The following is a 22,099-nucleotide window of genomic DNA, read 5'->3' as shown; positions in this document are numbered from 1 at the left end:
TAATTTTGTTCAAACAATCAGATTTAGCTCTTAACTTTATCTTATAATAAACTTTTTGTAAGTTTGTCCAGCAACTTACAATATATTCTTTAGTTGCTTGGTTATTTCAATTCTTGTTTTCTCCTCAGTGAAGAAATTGAAATGACCTTTAAATTTTTTTAATTCATGACCAAGAATATTTTTAAATGAAAAAGCATACATATAAAAAATGACTATTTTATAAATATGTGACTGTATTTTTCTTCATATCCAGAAACTTACTTAACAGAATTCAGGTATATTCTTCTAAAATCTACATAGTTCCAAGATTTTCTAACACAAGTTTACATTTGTACCAAAATGGGCAAGCTAATGAAGAAACAGTCTCTCCGTATCAATCGAGGACATGAAACACAGAGGCACTAATGACACAAGCTTAGTCAGTCACAAAAAGCAAGTGCTCAGAGTCTTCAGGAACGTTCTTCCCTTCAACATTTGGCAAATTCAGCCTAGATATTTTAATACCTCAGAAAGAAAAAATAAATAAGAGATGCTATATAAAATGTCAGATTACCAGTAGTCTTTAGAAATATAAGAAAAGGGATAAAGTTGAAGGAGGAACATCAATTTCCTATACTCTTGGATTATCCTTCCTTTCTGAGGGTCTCAGAATCTGCAGAATGCCAGCTATAACTGAAAATTAAGGGATTTTTGGTAGTTGCTGGCATGGTCCCTCAACACTACTAGAAGTTTATATTACAAAAACAAACCTATCTTGGTTTCTGCTCTTTAATCTTTTGTTAAAAACTGTAAGTCAAATTTGATTATTTAAAAGTGCTCTAAAAAAGTTTAAAGGAAAAATATATTCTGGCTTCCCAATAAAAAACATTACATATTTAAACTTTAATGGCAAATAAATACACTTTAAAGCCAAGCAAGTTCCTCTCCTCTATCGATGCAGACTAAGAACATAGAGTTGTTATTTCTTTATTGCTGTTGACCATATCATTCCTAGGACATATCAATAGCCAGTTTCACAATTTTAGGAGACTTTTTCCATGACACAATATAAAAAATGAGGGTTTAACTTAAGTCTAAGTGGGCAGAATAGATCTACACTCACAACATCCCTATTGCAAACATAGGACAAAAATAAACAACAGAACAACTGGATCTCTGTTTACATAATAACCACTGTCTATGTATACATAACTACTTGCTTTCTATGGGTTAATACCACCCACTGCAAGACCAGACATGGCATCCAAAGGAACATGCCACTTTATAATTAAGCCTATGTCTACAACTGCAGAAATAACATGGAAATGTTTCAGCCTACACATAGTGCTTTAATACAGTTTTAAATTTTTTCCTAGGAAATCAACTTTTATCATATTTCTCAAATCTTCCAACTAAAGATATCGTGGTAACTTCTCCGTCTTTTTACATCAGAATATACCAGTTTTAAAATCTGTTTCCAAATATTAGGAATAAGAGCTGATACAGCATGTATTCACAATTCTTAATATTTTTCAATGAGTTACAATAAACTTTTGCATGCTTGAAAATTAATTATAAAGAAAAATAATACTTATAGAAGGATCTTAGTAATTTTGGTGTTTTTTTCATTTTGCTTCAAAAACAACTCCTAATATTCATTTCTGACACCACAGTATGTATATATGCATATATAAAGTTCATTTCCATGCTTATTACATAAAAATAACTATCAGAAATACCAATCTATCAGTGTCAGCTGATATATATCCAATTCACTGCAGAAGGGAAAATAAAACAAAAACAATCTAAAGTAATCATTAAAGCCTACAGTTCCAATTTTTTTTCTTTTTTTTTTTTTCATTTGTCTGAAATTTTTTGGTGGTTCATCTGTTCTCTGTTGCAAGCTGATTCCTAGATTAATGACCTCCAAGTAGATTTGAAAGGAAGCCTGAAGACTTCTTACTTTGCTGTGCTTCTGCTTCCTGGTCTTGCGTAAGTCCCAGTTCACTCTCAATTTGATCCAGCTCTGCCTGGTCAAGTAGTTCAAAGTCATCACCTTCTTCAGTGTCTGTATCCTCTCCTGGGCTAGGAGCAGCCTGAGCAAGTGCCTGCCTGGTACCTTCTAACTGGTCTTTGATAGCAGCAGTCACTGCAGCTGTAATGACATCCCCAGCCAGGTTGCTCATCAAGTTAAAGGCTTGATCACTCTTCAGAGGAAGGGTGAGACCAGCTGCTGACTGCCTCTCTTTGCTTGGCATGGGACCACTGTCCAACTGTTCCTTTTTTCTCTTGAGCTCAGTGGGCATGCCAAGACTTAATTCATCTTCATCATTTGTTCCCGTGCCATTGTCTACAGACGGAAAATCTGAAAGATCTCGAGAGAAAACTTCCTCACTAGGCCGGTCAAGATCTGTGAAATGCATAAAAGGAATTCACGTCTAAGCACCATAACAAATTTGAAACAAGAGCCGTCTAAAATCTGACTTTGGTTTTAACCTTCAATACAACTCATCCAGCCTCCTGAGTCAACTCGATTCAATTTTAACCATATATTTGACCCCTCCCAAATCTATTGACAGTAACTCTCCACAAACACACAAATATGTGCCCCGCCTCCATATCTTCAGCTTTCTTCTTAAGCACAAAACATTGTATGTAATGACTTAATATTCAAGCTCTAATAAGAAGCTTTTTTAATTTTTATTTTTGGCAGTATCAGGGGTTTGAACTGAAGTCCTTGTTACTAGGTAGGTGCTCTGCTATTTGAGCCACGCACCCAATCCTGAGTTTGAGAATCTGACTAAAATTTAGGTGTTCATCATAAAAATTTCATCCTGCCCCTAAGATGGAAACTGTCTTAAGCCATGTTTGATCATGAAATAAAAAATACTTCAATTGGATGTATTCATGGATTCTGGTACATCAAGTAGTGAATATTATACAGTCTTAGCATTTCCATACATGGAGATCTATTTAAGTATCTATGACTAGTGTTTGTTTAAAGCAATGAAAAGAAGCCACTGCCTCTTCTATTCCAATTCAACACAAGAGCTTGTAGAAACATTTTTTCTCCACACATGTAACTGAACCGACCACACAAAGATTTGAGACATTTGAAAACAATGTCAAATTAGGAGCTAAACTTTTGTTTTTACCTTTCATCAAAATGTTTTAGTATAATAATTAACTCCTAATAAAAGTGATTTAAAATCCTCAATTCTATTCGCGTATGCTGGATGAGATGGGTTCTTGTTATTCAGACCTCAACTGTAAATACTGAAGGCTTATGGAGCTTAAGTAGACATTTGTTCCTCTTCTAATTCATTTGAAAGACAAGGAAATTGAGGTTCACAGAAATCATGTTGTCTGTTCAAGGTCATAGAATTTAGCTAGTGGCAAGGCAAAACTACAGTTGGGTTTCCCAAACTCCAAACCCACCATTAACACATTGTAGAACCTTCTATATAATGTGTGACTTTGTAAAGTAAATTAAAACATTCATCATCTTCCATGATAATCTTAAATTATCAAGATACTCAGTATATGGCTGAGACCATTTAAAATAATTCAATGATACCTGAAAAAGTTAAGTTGCTGCATAAGCATTGTTTCTCAATTTGTTATGGATGGAATGTGCATTAGTAGAAAATGCTGTGCTCTACTATTTTAAATTGTATTTTAGCTGATTTTGAAAAACAAAGAACTTTAAGTTTTAACACAAATATGAGAAACTTTGGAGACAGCTTTGGCCTTAGGGGAACATTCCCTTCATACTTCTATCCCTTTTCACGAGGACTAGGCTTGAATGTAGAGGACTAGCTTTTCTCTTTCTGTCCTCTAATTGCTGCTACAAGCAATGCTGCCAGACTTTTTAAAGAAATGGTTAATATTTTTTCAACTATGTTTTGTTTTCAAAATAAAGGCAGATTTGGACATTGAGTTTTTTAATCATACTTTCTTAAGAAATAGAAGTTTCAAGACATAATTTGTATACCATAAAATTCATCCTTTTAAAGTGTGTAATTCAGTGGGTTTTAATATATTCACAAAGCTGTACAACTATTACCACAAATTCTAGAACATTTTCATTACTCCAAAAATAAAGTTTTACAATTAACAATGACTTTCCCTTCTCTCCTAGAAGTCCCTAGCAACCACTAACCTACTTTCCCTCTATATAGGCTTGCTTATTCTGGACAGCTCATGTGTGGAATTAAGCAGTATGTGGCCACTTGTGTCTGGCTTCTCTCACTTAGCATAAAGTTTTGAAGGTTCATCCATGCTGAAGCAAGTATGAGTGTTCACTTTTACATCCAAGTAGTAGTCCAATGTGGAGATACACCACATGTTATATATCCATTCAGTGGTTGGCAGAAGTTGAATGTTTTTACATGTATTCAATAATAATAAAAAGAATATACCATCAGAAGTGTCTGTCTGCGGAGTGTATCCTTCTGAAAGGTTGAAGGTCCCATTATCAGTCCAGGATACTTCTGAGACGTCTGTGTCAGACACAGATAACTCTTTGGCAGCAACCGTGAGGCTAATCTGTGTTGACACAAATCCCAGTGGCACATTTTAAACAGAAGAAAATATTTTGAAAACTCCACACTGACCCCAAAAGTGTCATATTAATAAAAAAGAGGTAAGTATTCTTTGAGATTATTCAGTCATCTTATAAAATAGGAGTTTATTAGGAAAATCATTATGCTTTGCTGCCTGTAAATAAATGTACAGTGAAACCACACAGAAACAAATTGAAAACTAAACAAAACTACCTTAGGACAAAGAGCCGAAAAGTCCAATTCACTGTCATCTTTGTGACTTCTTTCTTTATCTGCTTCTGTTGAGAAAAAAAAAATTAGAAGCTGTCAGTTTTCCTGGTAAGCTTATACACAGTATACTTCCCATTCTTATCCACATTCCCTATAGCTCCAAGCCTCCCAATAATTAAAACGCCTGTACTTAGGAAGCTTCACATATTTGCAAAATGTTTTCCAAAGGAAATGGCCCACAGTAGCTACAAGCAGTGCTGACGGCATCATCATCCCTGGAACTTTTCAGCGATGCAGACTCTTAGGTCCTGCCCTCAACCTACTGAGTCAGAAATTCTGTGGCAGGGCCCACATTCTATGCTTTCATTAGCCCTCTAGATAATTCTGATTCATGCTATAGTCTGAGAACCTCCAAGGTAAAAAATGATTACACTGTTTTTTCCTCTTACTTTCTTCTCCTTCCCCTATTATCTTAGTTCCCTTTTATGTGGCTGCCACACTCTTACCCTTACCTTTGGCATTTTATATTTTCAGTAATCCAACCCAAAATGAAGTAAATCATAAATAGAAAAGTATAGAGTTGTTAAAGACTTTTCTACCTCCCTTGATAACTTGGATTTAAAAAGACATTATTTAATTGTGTATTTGAGAAAAGAATAAAATCCTGAATAGGAAAAGCTGCATATGTATATATGTTATTTGGGGGGAATTAGGTTATCTAATAAAATTTAGTACAAGGCTAAAAGCACTCTGAAATGTATTAAAGGTGATCTCATCATAAATAGTCTACTAATGACTCATTTCATGCATGGAATCTAAAATTCAAACTTTACCTACCAGCTCTCTCACGTTTCTTCTGGTTAATATATTCTCCAATTCCAAAATCTAGTTTCAGCAGAACTGACTTGATTTTGCTGTATATTTTTTGTCCGATATCATTACATTTAAACAGTGGACACAAAAATGCAAACAGTACTGAAATATAAGAAAATGAGAGTATAGGTGAAATGGCCTTCCTTAAATGCTTACATCTTAGTATTTCCCAAAATACTGATCCCTTTATGGAAAAAAAAGAAGTGTTTTCTTAGGGTAATGTCTCTGTGAAATAAGTTCTTAATTTCTGTTCTTCCCTTGTAAGTAAAACATATTTTACTTCTCTCTCTCTCTCTCTCTCTCTCTCTCTCTCTCTCTCTCTCTCTCTCTCTCCTCATAGCCATGGTTTTCAGACTTGCAATTAGATCAGCTTTCTCCCCCTCAATCCTTTTACCCATAAAACTTACAGAAAGATCATATACTTTCCAAATGACTGTGCTGAGTTAAAACCTCATTTTTTAAATTAAATATCACCTTACAGGAAAGTTATTATCTGTTAGCATTTCATCAGTAATACTATAATAATATTTCTTGGGATTAGTGTGAATTTGAGATGACTACAGATCATCTGAAAAACACTCATATTTAGGATATTGCTAATATTGCTCATATTTCTCCTTTACTTCCTAAACAGTGCAGATCAAGAAGCGTTCTTTTGTTGTTGTTGTTGCAGTGCTGGGGATGGAACTCAGGGGCTTGCACATACTAGGCAAGCATTCTACCACTAAGCTATATCCCCAGACCAAGAAGCTACTATTTTACAGGTTCTATTTGGAAACTGGTTTTGAGCACCAGTCATTTGCCGTTTGTGTAATGTATTAGGAATACAAAAAGAAATGCTTGCCACACTGACACTGGTATTGTATTCCCTATATTTCTTTATTGTTAGGAAATGGCTACTACTGCCTTTTAAAATAGGAATTGCAAACTCAGGTATCTCTGGAGGCCATGGAATTTTATGTGAATCTTAAAAGATAGTATAAGAAGAAAAGGAAAATAGGAGCATTAGTTAACTAGAAATTATCTAGCCCATCAAAGGTAGCAGTGCAAGATCTTCATAATTTTCATGAAAAGGATAAAATCTACACAAAGTAGCACTATTGAGTTATAATTTGCATACAATAAATCATACACAAAGTCAAACTGTACAATTTAATAGGTTTTGATATCACCACCACCATCAAGATAGTGAACATATTCCTAAAAATTTCCTCATGTTTTTATTAATCCTTCCCTTCTCTTAGTTGCCTCTCCCTGCCTTTTCCCAGCTCATCCTCAGGTAACCATTGATATGCACTGTCACTAAAAATTACTTTGAATTTTCTAGAATTATGTATAAATAGAATCAAATACTATATACTCTTTTTATCTGGTTTCATCCACTTAGCTTAATTATTTTGACATTTATCCACAGTGTTGCTGAGTAGTAATCCATTATGTGGATATACCAGAGCTTATTCATTCATGGATAAGTTACATGGATTGTATTCCACTTGGGGTACTAAAAATAAATCTGCTATGTACACTTGTATATACATTTTTGTGCAGATACATGCTTCCATTTTTCTTGGGTAAATACCTAACTGCCGTTCTGTTATCCAAAACCATCCTATCTATCTACCAACAGTGTGTAAGAATTCCAGTTTCTCCATATCCTTCCTGATAATTGATATGATCCATATTTTTCATTTTAGCCAGCCTGGCAGAAGTACAGTATCATGTCATTGTGATTTTACCTTTTGAACCACAGAACATGCATAAAGACAAAGTGTTGGTGTATTTATAGGGGTTGGGGCATATAGTTTATATTTTTATTGGCATAATTTAACATAAAAAACATTTACTTATAATCCTGTCTTTTGCAGCTGTTCTTTCAATTTTAAAATAAACATGTCTCTAGAAAAAAAATTTGTACATCGGGAGATTAAAGAATAATCAACTTGCTTTATAATATGTAACTCATCCCCCTTTCGCAAACCATGGGAGGTCTGTTGACCACTAAATGCCAGTATATCCATCATACAAACCAATGAAATGTTTTATTGTACTTACATAGTAGATAGCTGAGTATAACCCCAGGGATGTAACTTCCTAAGACCGTAAAAAACGTGCACACACTGCAGACCAGGAGACAAAACTAAAATAGAAATAACATAGCACAGTTATGCACCCAAGACACTTTAGAGCACAGAATACATGCATGATTATTTCTCTATGTACAATTGATCAGGTAATGGTAAATGTGCACTCAGGGACATTTAATAAGCTTTAGTTCACTTTAACAGTAATAATCATTTGGGGGCAGAAGAGCTCATGTCTGGCACTGACAATGACAACTTCCATTACTCATGCTTATGATGATATTATTGCCAGGTGCAAGAGAGCTGAACAATAATATGTCCCCAGAAATTTCTTTTACTCAGCCTCATTTAATGGGGGCAATGCAGCCTGATAACTAAATCTAAAATTTCAAACTACTACTGTAAACTCATCAAAATTCATAAACAACAAAACATGTTACAAAAATTACAAACATCTGTACAAATCTGATATAATTTACACAGCTGGTAAACTTCTGACATAAATAACAATCCTTCTTCCTAACCATATTTAGCTACTTCTAGGTCACCCAGAAACCAACTGCAAATGAAACTCCTCCAGTGAAATCTGATTATTTTTCTTTTGTCAATTGTAAAACAAACAAAAAACTTGGTGGTCTTAAGAAATTTTAAAACAATCTATAAAATGTTCCCTAATTTCTTTTAGAAACATGAACATAGAAAAGTTTTCCACACTCTTTTTGGCTTTGTTTTTTAAATGGTGTTAAACTGATCAGCAAGCAAAGAAAATATATTAAGGGACTTCTAAAAAGACATGAGGAAGGAATTCATATCTCTGATCAATAACTGAGTAAGAGAGCATGGAGCCTACATTTCAGATCAACTTTGATAGTTCATTCTTTGGCACGGGGTTAATAAATAAACTCAACAAAGGAGTATAGATGAATTCATAGAGCAAAATTAAGAGCTGTTTCAAAAACTACAAGGCCCATTGAAAGAATGTAGAATTCTAGAAATGAAATAGAAGAGTGAAGGCTACAGAAGTCAAAGGATCAAGTAAGTCAACAAAATATGTGTGTTCCAGAATTCTGTTTTGCAAAAGATTTCTTATTATTACCTAGACCATGTAGCATTCTCCTCAGCTAATGGACTTGGAGCACATTAATGTAATACGTACAGAAATTTGAAGTTTGGAATCTTCCAAAAATATGTTTAATCTCTCCCATAAAAGGGGTACCAAAAATCCATCGTGCCCACTATATGAATACCTATTCTAAAGATGACTTTCAGTGGCTCATGCCTGTAGTCTCAGAGATTGGAAGAATCATGGTTTGAGGCCAGCTTAGGCAAAAAGTTAGATAGACTGAACCTCAGCAAAAAAGACAGGTGTGGTGGTACATCCTGTAATCCCATCTACAGGGGAAGTATAGGTAGCGGAGGATCATGGTATGAGGCTAGCCAGGGCAAAAGTGTAAGACATTGTCTGAAAAAAATAAAGTACAAAGGGCAGGGGGCATGGCCCAAGTGGTAGAGTGTTTACCTAGCAAGCACAAGGCCTTCAGTTCAAACTCCAGTACCACCAAATAAACAAGCAATCAAATAAAAATGACCTTCAGTGATTTGAAAAATCTATCCAAATACAACACTGCCGCTTCAGTATGTTCAAAATGTTTCCAAGCATAGTTCTTAATACTACTGAAGATAGATGATTGCTCATAAACAGTGCAATGGCAGGATCTTAAATGCTGATAGTTTCCAGCTCTCCGTTCCAACTACAGATGGATACTTAAAGGCAGCCCTTGAAAACACAAGACCTATTGATATTCTGCTCCTCACAAGTCATCAAGACTGTTGGTCACAGTTAGAGCTGCCTCTAATACTTACACAATACTTCAAGTGTGTGCCCGCCTCCAAGAAATCCCTGCCCAATCACTTAAGACTTTGTCCCTCATGGGTTTTTATCTTAAATTGGAAAAATGTTCTTTCCAGTTGTATAATCATTATGAACGTTTTTTAGTCAAAAGTCGGGTTTTTCTTGTTTTTCCCCCGTCTTTGGGGCTCAGGCTGGCCTCGAACTCCAGATCCTGCTTTAGCCTCCTGCATGCTGGGATTATAAATTGGTACCATCACGTCTGGCAGTTTTCCTGAAATAAATCATACCAGAATCTCCAATTGTAGATTGAAAGTGATACTCTGTAACCTCTGAAAGTACCCTCAAGAGACTTTAACTTCAAAGCCAGACTAAATACAGTAACTGAAATTCTTGATAAGACTTTTTTCCCGTTTGGTTTGGCTAATAACACTCACCATTCATTCTAATTAATGAGCTAAATATGTATAAAATATAAAACTGATACAATTTCAAAAAGTGAGGCTGAAGACTCTATTGCTCATTCGCTAATGTTCTGAGCCTTGTTGATACCAGCTTTTATGGCATATGTTCCTAGTCCATTCAGAATTGGAGGACCCTTACAGCCAAAAGAGATTAGTTCATTTGTTTCCAGGTACATTCAACATTTAAAAACACACCCTTGTGTAGGAAAACTTGCCTTTCCAGGACTCTGCTGTTTAAAAAGAGACATTTCTTGAAGAAATATGCTGAAATTCATCCATGATTCTGCAATACAGTGGCTGAGTCTAGTTCTTTCATCTGGTTTGGAAGTGCTAACTTCCCAGCTAAAGAGAGAAAATGAGAAAGAAAATGTAACCAAACTTTAGATGATTCTTTCAATACCCATGGCTTCAGCAAGTATTTATTGAACACCTACTGTTTGCTTCTGTGAATTCAAAATTAAACTATCCTGAGACTGGTCTCACAAATCTCAGATGCCAAGAGACACGACTAGCTACTCGCTACACAATTAATTATCTGATTACAACAAGGGAAATAGGGAGAAGGACAGGGTTGGGGCTTTGGGGCATCTTTTCTGAAGAAATCATTTTTGAGTTCAGATCTGGAATGGGTTAAAAGTAGACCGTAAGTGTTACAAGTAGAACAGTATACTTGTTAGATACTTGTTTTAAATTTTAATTTTTTACTAGCATATCCATCATTCTCCTTTATCCCCACTATCCACTTCTTAGGATAGTTTCAACAGTTCCATTTTCATGCATAGTACATAATATTTCTACCATATTTGCCCTCCTTCACCCTTTCCTTATGTCCTCCCCCTCCTTTTAAACCACAAGGATAGGAAGCACAGTACTTTTGAAGAAACATGAGCATTAAGCATATAATAATTACTATTAATAATATATATAACCAACTGTTATTTTCAATATATATGGCAGTTGCTCAACTCTGTTGAAAATTGTTTACTTCAGCTCGATCTCACAGTACCCCCCATTTTTCTCAAATGTCTTTCCCCAGTCATCTAGAAAGTGTTGAATATGATATACAGGCCAGACAATGTGCTATTCCTTGCCCCCCTTTTTCCATGAGAACCTCAGGCAACTAAAAATAAGAAACAATCACCCCAGGAAGAAGACAAATACAAGTAACATGCCATTCCCTAAAATTACAATGATACCAAGTTTAAATCTTGCTTTTGCAATCCTAACTCATAAAAACACCATTTCAAACAAGCTCTGCTAGGAGGTCTCAAATTCATTTGTATGAGAGATAGTTTAGTGCCTACCATGTTGAGGGAAGTACCACAGAGCCACAGACATGCATCATCATGGTCTTCTAGCAGAAGACAGGAATTATTAGTAGTTTGTAAGGATTGATTGTAAGGATTTCAAGGTGAGGCTGACCTCTGGATTCAACCCCAGTACCCTAAGACAAATCAAAGAAACCTTGGCCCTCAGATGCTCAACTACACATAAACTGTGTACATACAGATTCTGTTAACTATATATTTTTGAATTTGTAAACTAAAAAAAATTTTAGTGGTACTGGTGTTTGAACTCAGGGCCTCACGCTTGCTAGGCAGGCGCTTAACACTTGAGCCACTCTACCAGCCCTGAAAATTCTTCTTCAAATACAAATTTTAATATGATTAAATGAATGCAACAATATTTTTTTAAAAAGGGAAAACATATTTCATTTTCCTTTCTCTCTGCCTCCACTAATTCTCTGCCAGAAAGTCACTGAGCCATTAGTTGTACAGGCTGATATTATCCCACCAGATAGACATTTGCCAAATGACTTCCTGCATGTCATGAGAAATGAACTTTTGGGGATGTCTAGCTGTCAGGGAGTGGTTTGTGTATGCATTAAATCTACTTGGTCTTGAATCAATGAACATGCCTGTTTTCATTAGTGATCAGACCTTGTACCATGTCTGCATACCCATGAATGATTACAGACCTATTAAGAGAACACAGAGGACATGGATAAGAAGCCACTATCTGTAACGGAATCTTGCTGGTATATCTGCTTACTGGGAAAGATTTCACACAGGAAAGCAAAAGTTTATGATTAGAGAAATAGAAGGTTATTAAGTTGTGGTCTCCTATCTAAGACAAAACAGACTTGCTGCAAACTGGCCCAGACAGGCCAAGCTACTGTTCAGCTTAATAGGACTGAGGATATCAGAACACTGACTTTCATTTCTGCTCTCCATATTGACTAATATTTAAGGTTTGAACTGTTTAACCAATATAATTCTAATAAAGATCAGTTAAAGGCAAGATTAAAATGGAACAAATGAACACTGCATATTTTGAAACAAATTTAAAATATACTTTCATCACGACAATGAACAAATAAGGTGAACTGTGTTCAAGTACTGAAAGATAATGGGGAAAATGAGATAGAACTCCATGTTGATTTATCAACCTCACAATTATTAAGAGATTAAAAATCACAGAAGAATAATTACAATTTTATTTATGTGAAACTCAAAACATGGTAGGCTCAACGGGTTATTTAAGCAACCAAGTGCTAAAAACAAAATTCAGGACAACGGTTAGCTCAAGTTGGAGATTAAGTAGGGACTGTGAGTTTAGCAACACAGGCAGAGCTCCTTAGGGTTGGGTCATAGTCTATAATCTTAACAGATGGTTGCAGGAGAATCTACTTACTACTGCTTTTAAAGCTACATGTACATACATATGAGATTACATACACATATGGAATTTTATTTTAAGATTTTTATATTCAAATGTATAGTCATGTTTCTTTTCTTACATGAGTACATCCTGCTTCACAGTCTACTGTTCAAGTAGAAATGTTACTAGCTCTTGCCTCGGTTTATTTACTTGTGAAGTAAAGAATATTCTTTGGTTTTAGGATTCATGTCTCAGCGATGACATCATGCTTGTATACATACTTTTGTTACTCTAGTAAGTAATGCAGTAAATGAAAAAGGAACCTAGTCTATTGCTAAATGACCACTGTAGTGATAATGTTGAATATTTCACATAACTTAAAATATTTTAAACAGATACAATGAAATAACTAAAAAACTGTTTGCACTGAAGGCTCTTACCTATTTGTATAGTGGACTTCAGATAAACCTCATTAATTTCTTCATTTATTCAATAAAAAGTTATCAAGTTCTCTCTTTGTGTCTTGCATATTCTAAATATACCAAGTATTATTGTAAAATCTTAAATACCTGAACCACTAATCTTCTCACTGCTGCCTATAGATACCACCACTTGCTGAGAAGAAGACAAGAGAAAAATTTGGGACTATTTTTCATAGTTATAAGACAACACTCTTAAATCATAGAGGATTACATTCTATGTTGTCATATATTAAATTTCTTCCTTTTGAAAAAGCCCCTTGTACCCAAATGTGGTGGTACACGCCTATAATCCCAGCATTTGGGAAACTGAGTTAGGAAGATCATGAGTTTGAACTAGCCTGGTCTACATGGTGAGATCCTGTCTCAAAAAAACAAGGAAAAAGGATAAAAGGAGAAGGCGGAAGACAGAAGGAAAGGAAAAGAAAAATTAAAAGGCTTCATGTGACAGTTCATTGTTGCTTACATTTATAATAACATGATAACAAATAATTTTGACACTTAAATTGTTATAATCCCAAACAGAAGTGAGAAATTCACTGTGTACAACATGAAAACGTCATCTAATCAAAGGATTTTTTTGGAGAGATAAAAAATGTTTGAGATAAGAATGAATGTCCATTTGTTGCCCTTAACGCAGAGAAACTAAAGTAGATACCTTAAAAGCAACTGAGGCCAATAGGAAAAGGGGAACAGGAACTAGAGAAAAGGTTAGATCAAAAAGAATTAACCTAGAAGGTAACACACGCACAGGAAATCAATGTGTGTCAATGCCCTGTATAGCTATCCTCATCTCAACCAGCAAAACCCCTTGTTCCTTCCTATTATTGCTTATACTCTCTCTACAACAAAATTAGAAATAAGGGTAAAATAGTTTCTGCTGGGTATTGAGGGGGTGGGGGGAGAGGGAGGGGGCGGAGTGGGTGGTAAGGGAGGGGGTGGGGGCAGGGGGGAGAAATGACCCAAGCCTTGTATGCACATATGAGTAATAAAAGAAAAAAAAATTAAAAAAAAGAAAAAAGAATGAATGTCCAGACTGTGTTAAACAAAGTTTAATGGAAACACGATTGGTTGATTTACAGTCCTGGGGATTGAACCCAGGACCCCATGCTTGCTAGGCAAATGCTCTACCACTTGAGCTACAGCTCCAGCCCTGAAAACATATGATTTAAAAAGAAATTCTGAATTCAAAGATGAAGAAGGCTTTATAGGAAATATGGACCCAAAAGAAGGGTTTGAATAATTGTTAAAAATTTGGGGGGGTGGGCTGAAGGCATGTCTCAAATGGAAGAGCACCTGCCTTGCAAGCACAAAGCCCTGAATTCAAACTCCAATAACACACAAAAAGTCTAGTGATTATTTTAGAGTACCACAGGAACACACATTTCCAGTCTGCCATCACCTGGTATCACCAAAGTTCAATTTAGGCAATATAGTTGCATGATTTGGAATGAAACAGGACATTTAATATCAACTTTTCAAATTCCCTTATTTTACAGATGAAGAGCATGAAACCCACCCTAGTTTGGAATAGAATCAATACCCAAGGCCAACATTCCTGATTTCCAATACAGTTCTGTTCACCTTAAACCATGTGTCCTCTTCAAATGTCAGATAAATTCAAAGGCATTTATCCATCCAACATGAAGAGACCATGTTGTAACTTAGAATGAGGAATATTTTATGATCTTCCTGCTCCTTCCTAGAATGAGGAGGGATGAGCTATGATTGACCAAAAGGCATCACGCAGGACCAACCCTTTCCAGGAAAGCAGAGCACATCATGTGCAGAATCTGAAAACTCAGCAGAAACTAAGCTCCATGCTTGGTAGTTGGTGGATGTTTAATACAGGTGACATCTGCACACATGTAGAGTTGCTCCATAATGAAACTCTAGGTTTTCCTAGAGAGTCTTGTTTGGGAAACATATAACCAGAGAAAGGATCTCCTGTGAATACTGGACAAGGCAGGAAACAGATCTTTTCCATGGTGTGTGGCTACCTTCCCACCATCCTTGGCACTAATCAATGTACAATGTAAGACCCAACTAACAGGCAAGGGATGAAATACACCCTAGCCTTCAAAACAGTCTGAGGCTTTACCAAATTCTTAGCCAAAGAGTCTATGATTGAAATTCATCTAAGGGAGAATAGTTACCAATGGCTTTATTATTAATGTTTCAGAAAGAATGTGCAGCTTCCAGGTTCTAGGGAAAATAAGGTCCTTTGGCTCATCCTGCCCTGCATCCTCCCCTCTCTCAGACTGTTGCTGCCTTCATTAGGCAGTAAACCTCCTCTATACTCTCCAGCCACAAGTGAAGGACCACTTAAAGAGTCACCTCTGGTGACCACAGCCTGCAACTTCCCATACTCTCAATGTGTGTTTAATCCAAGTGTTTCCAAAGATGAAATCACTATAACCAACCCCAGGCCTCCTCAAGGCCACACGAGCTTTCGCATGGGCTTTATCCCAGGCTCTGTAGCTGCAAATGCTTCCCAAATAAGCAAGCCCTAATAAATGCCATTTTCCTTCTTAAGGAAAACTAGCCAGGTGCTTTTGACAAAGGACATTCTGCAGTCAAGATGAGCACTTATTTACCAAAGAACTCTAGGCCAGGATAAAGTCCTTTTTCCACAGCTGAAGAGTTTATGGTCTCAGTTGTCTGTGAAACTCTCCAGGAACAAACAACAATAAGGTGGGCAAGCAGACTCAGTTTATCTGCAGGAAGAGGCTTTGCCTTCTAGGAGAATTTCAAGCCAATATTCCCTTCTTTCTGCCACCATATTTCTGTTAGAATATAATGAGTTGTACACATGACGTGGTCTGTTCAAAGTCAGTCCTTCATGGAATCATTAAAGTTGGGAGCACGACATCCAGAGCTGCTGACTCAGCGATGCCTGGGCCTCACTTGAGAGCAGGCCAGTGTGTCTCTCAGAAGGCATCTCAGGTATTCAGAGGCGTTTGCCCTCACCCTCAGAGCACTCACTGTGAGAAACACCTGGGAGAAAGTTATGTAGAATTCCTATTTCACAAATAAATAGGGAAACTTCTGGTTCTAGGGAAGATGGCCTGGTTTACTCCCCCCACCTTCCTGAAACAACCACACTATAAAAAGAAAAAATACACAAAATACATGAAACGATGTTTTTCAAGGCCTTGGGCATTACACAAGGAAGGACAGGAATACAAGGAGGGAGTCTTGGGTTTGCCCAGTTTGCTACCTAGAGAGTTTCCATGCTTCAGAGCAGGGAGAAGCCGTCCCAAGGTGAGAAGGCCCAACAGGCCAGAGTTTGCAGGACAGAGTGTGGAAGAGTAGAGTGCTGTGCAGAGGGAGAAGGAACTGCAGGGGTGTCCCCTGGAGCATTCAGCTGGCGTCTGACTAGGGCATGTGTGTGAGGAACTTGGAGACCAGAAAAGGGCTGTTAGAAAGGACTAGAAGGCACAGTGTCATGCAATACGAATGACTCCTGGTCCCAGCAACTACACTGGAAAACCTAAAAACCCACGCACATTGGTAAGAGTACTCAAAAGGGCCTTGCCTCAGTGGCAGAGAATAATCAACCCTAAACTAAACAGGCTCTGGTTCTGGCTAAAAGTCTTAAAGCAGGCCTGAAAAGGATCAATCGGAAGTAATTCAACTAGCATGGTAGGAATACAAAGAGGTAGATTTCATTATGAACCAAGTAACTCAGTCAAACTGGTATCCGAGTGATTTTTTACTTGTTTGCTTTTGTTTTTTACTTACTTGTTTTTCATGTATATCTTTTAAGTTATGGTGTACTTTTTTCCCTTCAAAAATACAGTTAGCAAAACCTCTGTTTAAATATTGTAGTTTAATGGCCACACAAATGAATTCTTTTGCACTTCTAGTTTCAGAATGCAGTGCACAGTATTCTCCATTAGGGGGTGCTACTAGACTGGAAGAGAGGTGACACTGCTGGCTCCTTAAAAACAGATGTCATTCTGTAAGAGAGGGCATGTGCTAAGCAGCCTGGTTCCTCTCCTTCATGTAGCCTTTGAACACTAGAAAAAATGATGCTGAATCAAATGGATCTTGGCATAGGAATAGCAGTGTCTCTTGTTGTCTTGACACTTCACCTCTGTTCATTTCAATAAATACACACCAGCTGCATTCTAACTGCCCATGACCATCCCAGTTCCAAAGACATAGAGATGACTAAGGCATGGCCCTCAACCAGTCAGCAAGCTTTTACACATGAGCACAGACTGGCTCAGAACACACTCCCACGTGCACACGCACATGCTTTCTCTCTCATCACACATGAAAGTTACCTGTTTAAAGGACGTTTAACACATGCACAGGAAATTAATGCGAGTCAACTCCCTATACAGCTATCCTTATCTCAACCAGCAAAAACCCTTGGTCCTTCCTATTATTGCTTATACTCTCTCTACAACAAAATTAGAGATAAGGGCAAAATAGTTTCTGCCAGGTAGCGAGGGGGAAGAGGGGGAGTGGGGGGCGGGGGAAGAGGGGAAATGACCCAAACATTGTATGCACATATGAATAAAATAAAAATTTACCAAAAGGGCGTTTAATTGTATCTACAACTATGTAAGTAAAATAAATTCACATACTAAGTTGATGACTGAATATGTGAGCAGAACATGTTAAATACAAGATCTTTTCATAATTGTACATTTTAAAGCATTGAAAACTAGTTGTGCAAGTATCTACAAGTGAGCTCAAATGTCAAAATAAGTGTTTTTACAACTGAAAGCTCTTTTTTCAAAGCAAAAATTAATTAATACAACAAAAGCTCAAATGCTTTCACATGTTTCTTGAGCTTTAGATTTGAGGCGATAAAAACCAACAAGAGACAGATAAGATGGAATAAATGAAGAAAGAGAGGGGGAAAACCAGTGTGTGTGGGTAGGGGAGCAAGAATATGTGTGAATCCTGATGGTCCAGTTTGAGTTCTTGTTACTGTTCAGCCCAAAAGGCAAGAAGCAAGGCGCAAAGCAAGATGTCATGGACGCGTCCGTTACTGGAGCCAATTCCCTTTCTCCTTAAGCCAGTTTTGGTTTGGTCTCTGGCATTTGTAACTCAAAGTACTGCATTTTTCAGTGGAAGCAATGGAGAATTGTATGTATTAAATTATGAGATATATAACTATTAAGACGAGTTACAAAATAAGATTACACAGGTTAGCATAACTGTCTTATTAGTTGGCAATTTTTAGCTGAAAGGAAAGATGCAAACAGGATGAATAACAGTTCAAGTAAAGGGTGTTACAGGCAGCATGAAATAAGAACAGATAGCACTTTCCACTATCTCCTTCAATCCTCACAACCAAGCTGTGAGTGACATACTATTTACTATTCCTTTCTAACAGCTGGGGAAACTGAGGCCCAAATTCATTAACTGACTGGCTTAAGGTCATAGAACTAAAGGAATAGGGAAGTACGACATGGAACTGGGAGTACCAATGTGTGTGGTGAGGCACAGGAAGACCATTCTTTGCACTAAACATGGGGGTCATTCCAAAGGTCAGTGGGAGAGAGAATGGGGTAGGGTTTTGTTATGGATCTGTAACTGCCAAGCTAGGCAAGTAGAAATACAATTATCTAAAAAGCAACTTTGATTCTCAGGTGAAACTTGGGCCTAAGGAGTTTAGAATCCTATTTTTTTCTTTTTAGTCTAAGAAGTACCCACAAAGTGATTCCATACCTGAGACCAATTTCTCAAACCTAAATTACTATGTCTGCATGTGATAATCATGACCACAGCTACAGTTTGCTAAGCACCGTCTCAATGTCCACGTGACTGTCTTCCCTCCCCCAGTTACTACGACAACACCCTGCAAGGTGGGGCTTAGTGTTTTCTTCATTTTACCCAAGAGAAAATGGAGGCTGAGAAGGGTTTGAAGCCCAGATCTTGTTACTGACTGCCACAGCACCTTGTATTGTTCCTTTGTAGTGATTACCTATTATAATTGATTTATGATGTTTGTAATGCTGGATCCCTATTATACTTAAAATCCCATGAAGGACTTCTTACATACCACTCTATGTTCAGTAGCTCAGAGAGCTTGACCTCTAGGATGCACATAAAAACACTGAAATAAACCAGGTGCTGGTGGCACACACCTGCAATCCTAGTTACTTAGAAGGCTGAGATTGGGAAGACTGAGGTTCAAGTAAACAGTCTGCAACACCCGATCTCCAAAATAATAGGAGCAAAACGTACTAGAGGTGTGGCTCAAGTGATAGAGTGGCAGCTTTCAAGCCCAAAGCCCTGAGTTCAAAGCCCATTCCTGCCTCCCATGAAATAAATTATAAACAGCAAACATCCAAAAAAAGAAAATATCAAAAATATTTAACAGTGGTTATTTAGTAAAACTTTGGGCAGTTAAACTACCTTCAAAATTAGGTAACTAATAAATGTGGGGCTCAGGATATATTTCAGTGCTTTGGCACTTGCCTAGCATGTACGAGAGAGGGGAGAGAAAGAGAGAGAGAGAGAGATAGGGGGAGGGAGGGAGAGAGGGAGGGGAACAGGGGGGAGAATAAGAGAGGGGTCGGGGGAGGAAGGGAAGGGGAGAGAGGAAAAAAAGAAAAAAAAGAAAGATGGAAGGAAGGAAGGAGGGAGGGAGGGAGGGAGGGAGGGAGGAAGGAAGGAAGGAAGGAAGGCCTCATATATTCCAAGACTTTCTGGCTGAACTCATGCTTTTGACTTCTCCATGAGGACCCCTGGATCCAGGAGCACCCATGGCCCACCAGCATTTCTGATGCCAGGGGAGAAGAGGGCAGAGCCCTGCTAACAACAGGAGAGCAGAAGGCAAAGATCAACAAATCCCAACCTTCACATGAGATAGCAGAGGAAAGGAGTCCCTTTTTTGCTTTCTTTACAAGTTTTTATAGGGCAATCTTGCTCCACTGGGGAACACTTTTAGATACTGTGTCCTCTCAAACACACACACACACACACACACACACACACACCCCTTTCTTGTCACTTTTTAATTCGTTATGTTTCTCATATCCCTATGAATCAATGGTGAAATCACTTTTAAATCTATTTCAATTTCTGATTTCTGGCACAGTACCTGGAGACTGTACATTATTTCACACTATGATTTTATTATAAATAGGAGACAGGCATTGAAGCTAAACATTTTTCAGAAAGTTAGCTATGTCAACATCTGATACTGAGAAACTTAAAAAAAAAAAAGATTTGTTGTAACCTCAGTTGTCTGTCACCTAGCAACTGTGACCAACAGCTGCTGTGGCCTTCACACCTATAAATAGGCTTTGGCCTACAGACCTTTCATTCTCAGCTAGTGACTAAGGGTCTTATACTCGCCACTGACGGTGAACATCTGCTCTTGCTAATACCTGTTGAATTTTTCTTAGAAAGGTCAGTCAGTATCTGGTTACAGATGCTAACATTTCTTAGTGTAATGTGTTAGAATTTTTTTTAATCCTGTGGGTACTTATTATGTTCCTTCATGAGTGAGTATATGCAGGCAGAGAAAGAAAGAAAGAGTGGGGTTGTCATGTCTCCCCACAAATACTCACAGAATTAGCCCCATGACAAAGCAAATAAGATGTGTCAGCTAGAGGATTAAATAAGTAAACACAAGATTTAAAAATTACATAGTACTCAACTTGAAGCTTTCACTTTCACAAACCAATTAGCCATGGAAGCAACTCCCTCCCCCAAGGCCAGGGACAAAGAGGCGCCAGTTGAGTGCCTATTTCTTCTGCCCAGGGAAGTTGAGTCCCCACCTTCCTTGGGGCCACTTAGGGCTCTACTTGGGGCTCTATCTCTTTCTTTTTATACCAAGTTTAAAATAAATCAGATCAGCTACTTATTTTGTGAGACTGTCCCTTTTCCCTATCTATCTCAAACTAAGCCCTGCCACTGGCCTGGGGGTCTCACCAACTATCCAATCCACCTGAATCATTCAGAAAGGCGCCTGAGAACAAGAGCCAGTTATAAACCATTTTTAGCATTTTCGTTTGTGTTAAGTTTTAATAACTGGACTTCCACAGGACATAAGCAATAGCGCAGGACAAGCCACTACTTGCGACACGGGACACTAAACACCCACATCTGCGAATGCCAGTGCTTAGCTGTGATTCCATCACTCTCCCTGGGGAAAGGACAGATCCTACCAGAGAGTCGAGAACATCCCTCAAGGGAGGCAGACATGGTTATGGTGGAGCAAGTTCGCTAACATAAACCTTTCCATTCTGTTTGGCATCTACAGCTTCCAGTGAATTACAATCCAGTCAGCAATGCAGTTGAACTCAAAAGTAAACGTCCCCTCCCTGCTTTTTTACCTTTGGCCTAGTTATGTGAAACCTGTGACAATACTAAAAAATATGCTTCTTCCAGTGCGAAAGAATTTAACAACATAGTTCCTAATGTTTGCTCTTTAGAGATTGTACCCATTCATTGCGCCTGAAGCAACTATGTACAACAGAAACAGATTGACTGCAAAGTGCTTCCAAAGTGCTATATTATGAAGGCCCTTTCAAATTAACTTTGGAGAAATTATTGTCAGCCTTTGTGATAAAGAGGGATAACCAGGAGTATGACAAAACTGGGGTGACCATCCCTCATGGAGATAGCCAAAATGCTGCACTGTTTAATCATGGGCCACCTTCCCACCTGAGTCCTTTCTTTAAAGAGTATGTCTCTCGTTGCTCTTGACATACATCAGTGGATGACTGACATCACCAGTGGCTTTTAAAAGAACACAGCCAAACCAAGGGGCTCACGCCTTTATCAGTCTCAGAAAAAATGACAATCTCAATGTGGTGTCTTAATGCTTACTAAACAGGTTTGGAGAATAAGCTACCTATGATATGGCCTGTTAGAGGTAAATTAGCACAATGCACTGTTCAACAGCAGCATTCGGGGGGTGTTTTGGGATGTGAAGTGCACAAAGTAGGAAATATGGTGGAAG

General features: G+C 37.6%; 1 protein-coding gene across 3 annotated transcripts in view; it reads right to left on the bottom strand.

Annotated features, from left to right (window-relative positions):
• Nucleotides 1-213: 213 nt before the first annotated feature.
• The window catches only part of Retreg1 (reticulophagy regulator 1), a 126,897-nt gene continuing 105,011 nt past the window's right edge, over nucleotides 214-22,099 (bottom strand). For all 3 annotated transcript variants that reach the window (XM_020179608.2, XM_020179609.2, XM_074077710.1), the window contains 6 exons: nucleotides 10,237-10,363; nucleotides 7,680-7,764; nucleotides 5,592-5,729; nucleotides 4,758-4,822; nucleotides 4,401-4,527; nucleotides 214-2,389 (listed from right to left, as the gene is read on the bottom strand). In XM_020179608.2, coding sequence (XP_020035197.1) covers nucleotides 1,896-2,389; nucleotides 4,401-4,527; nucleotides 4,758-4,822; nucleotides 5,592-5,729; nucleotides 7,680-7,764; nucleotides 10,237-10,363 — 1,036 coding nt within the window. In that variant the 3' untranslated portion in view covers nucleotides 214-1,895. The remainder of the gene's footprint in view (nucleotides 2,390-4,400; nucleotides 4,528-4,757; nucleotides 4,823-5,591; nucleotides 5,730-7,679; nucleotides 7,765-10,236; nucleotides 10,364-22,099) is intronic.

This window comes from Castor canadensis, chromosome 6 (assembly GCF_047511655.1).
Source record: "Castor canadensis chromosome 6, mCasCan1.hap1v2, whole genome shotgun sequence".
Classification (NCBI taxonomy): domain Eukaryota; kingdom Metazoa; phylum Chordata; class Mammalia; order Rodentia; family Castoridae; genus Castor; species Castor canadensis.
The sequence above is the reverse complement of the archived record's forward strand: the minus strand, read 5'-3'. Positions and strand labels throughout refer to the sequence as shown.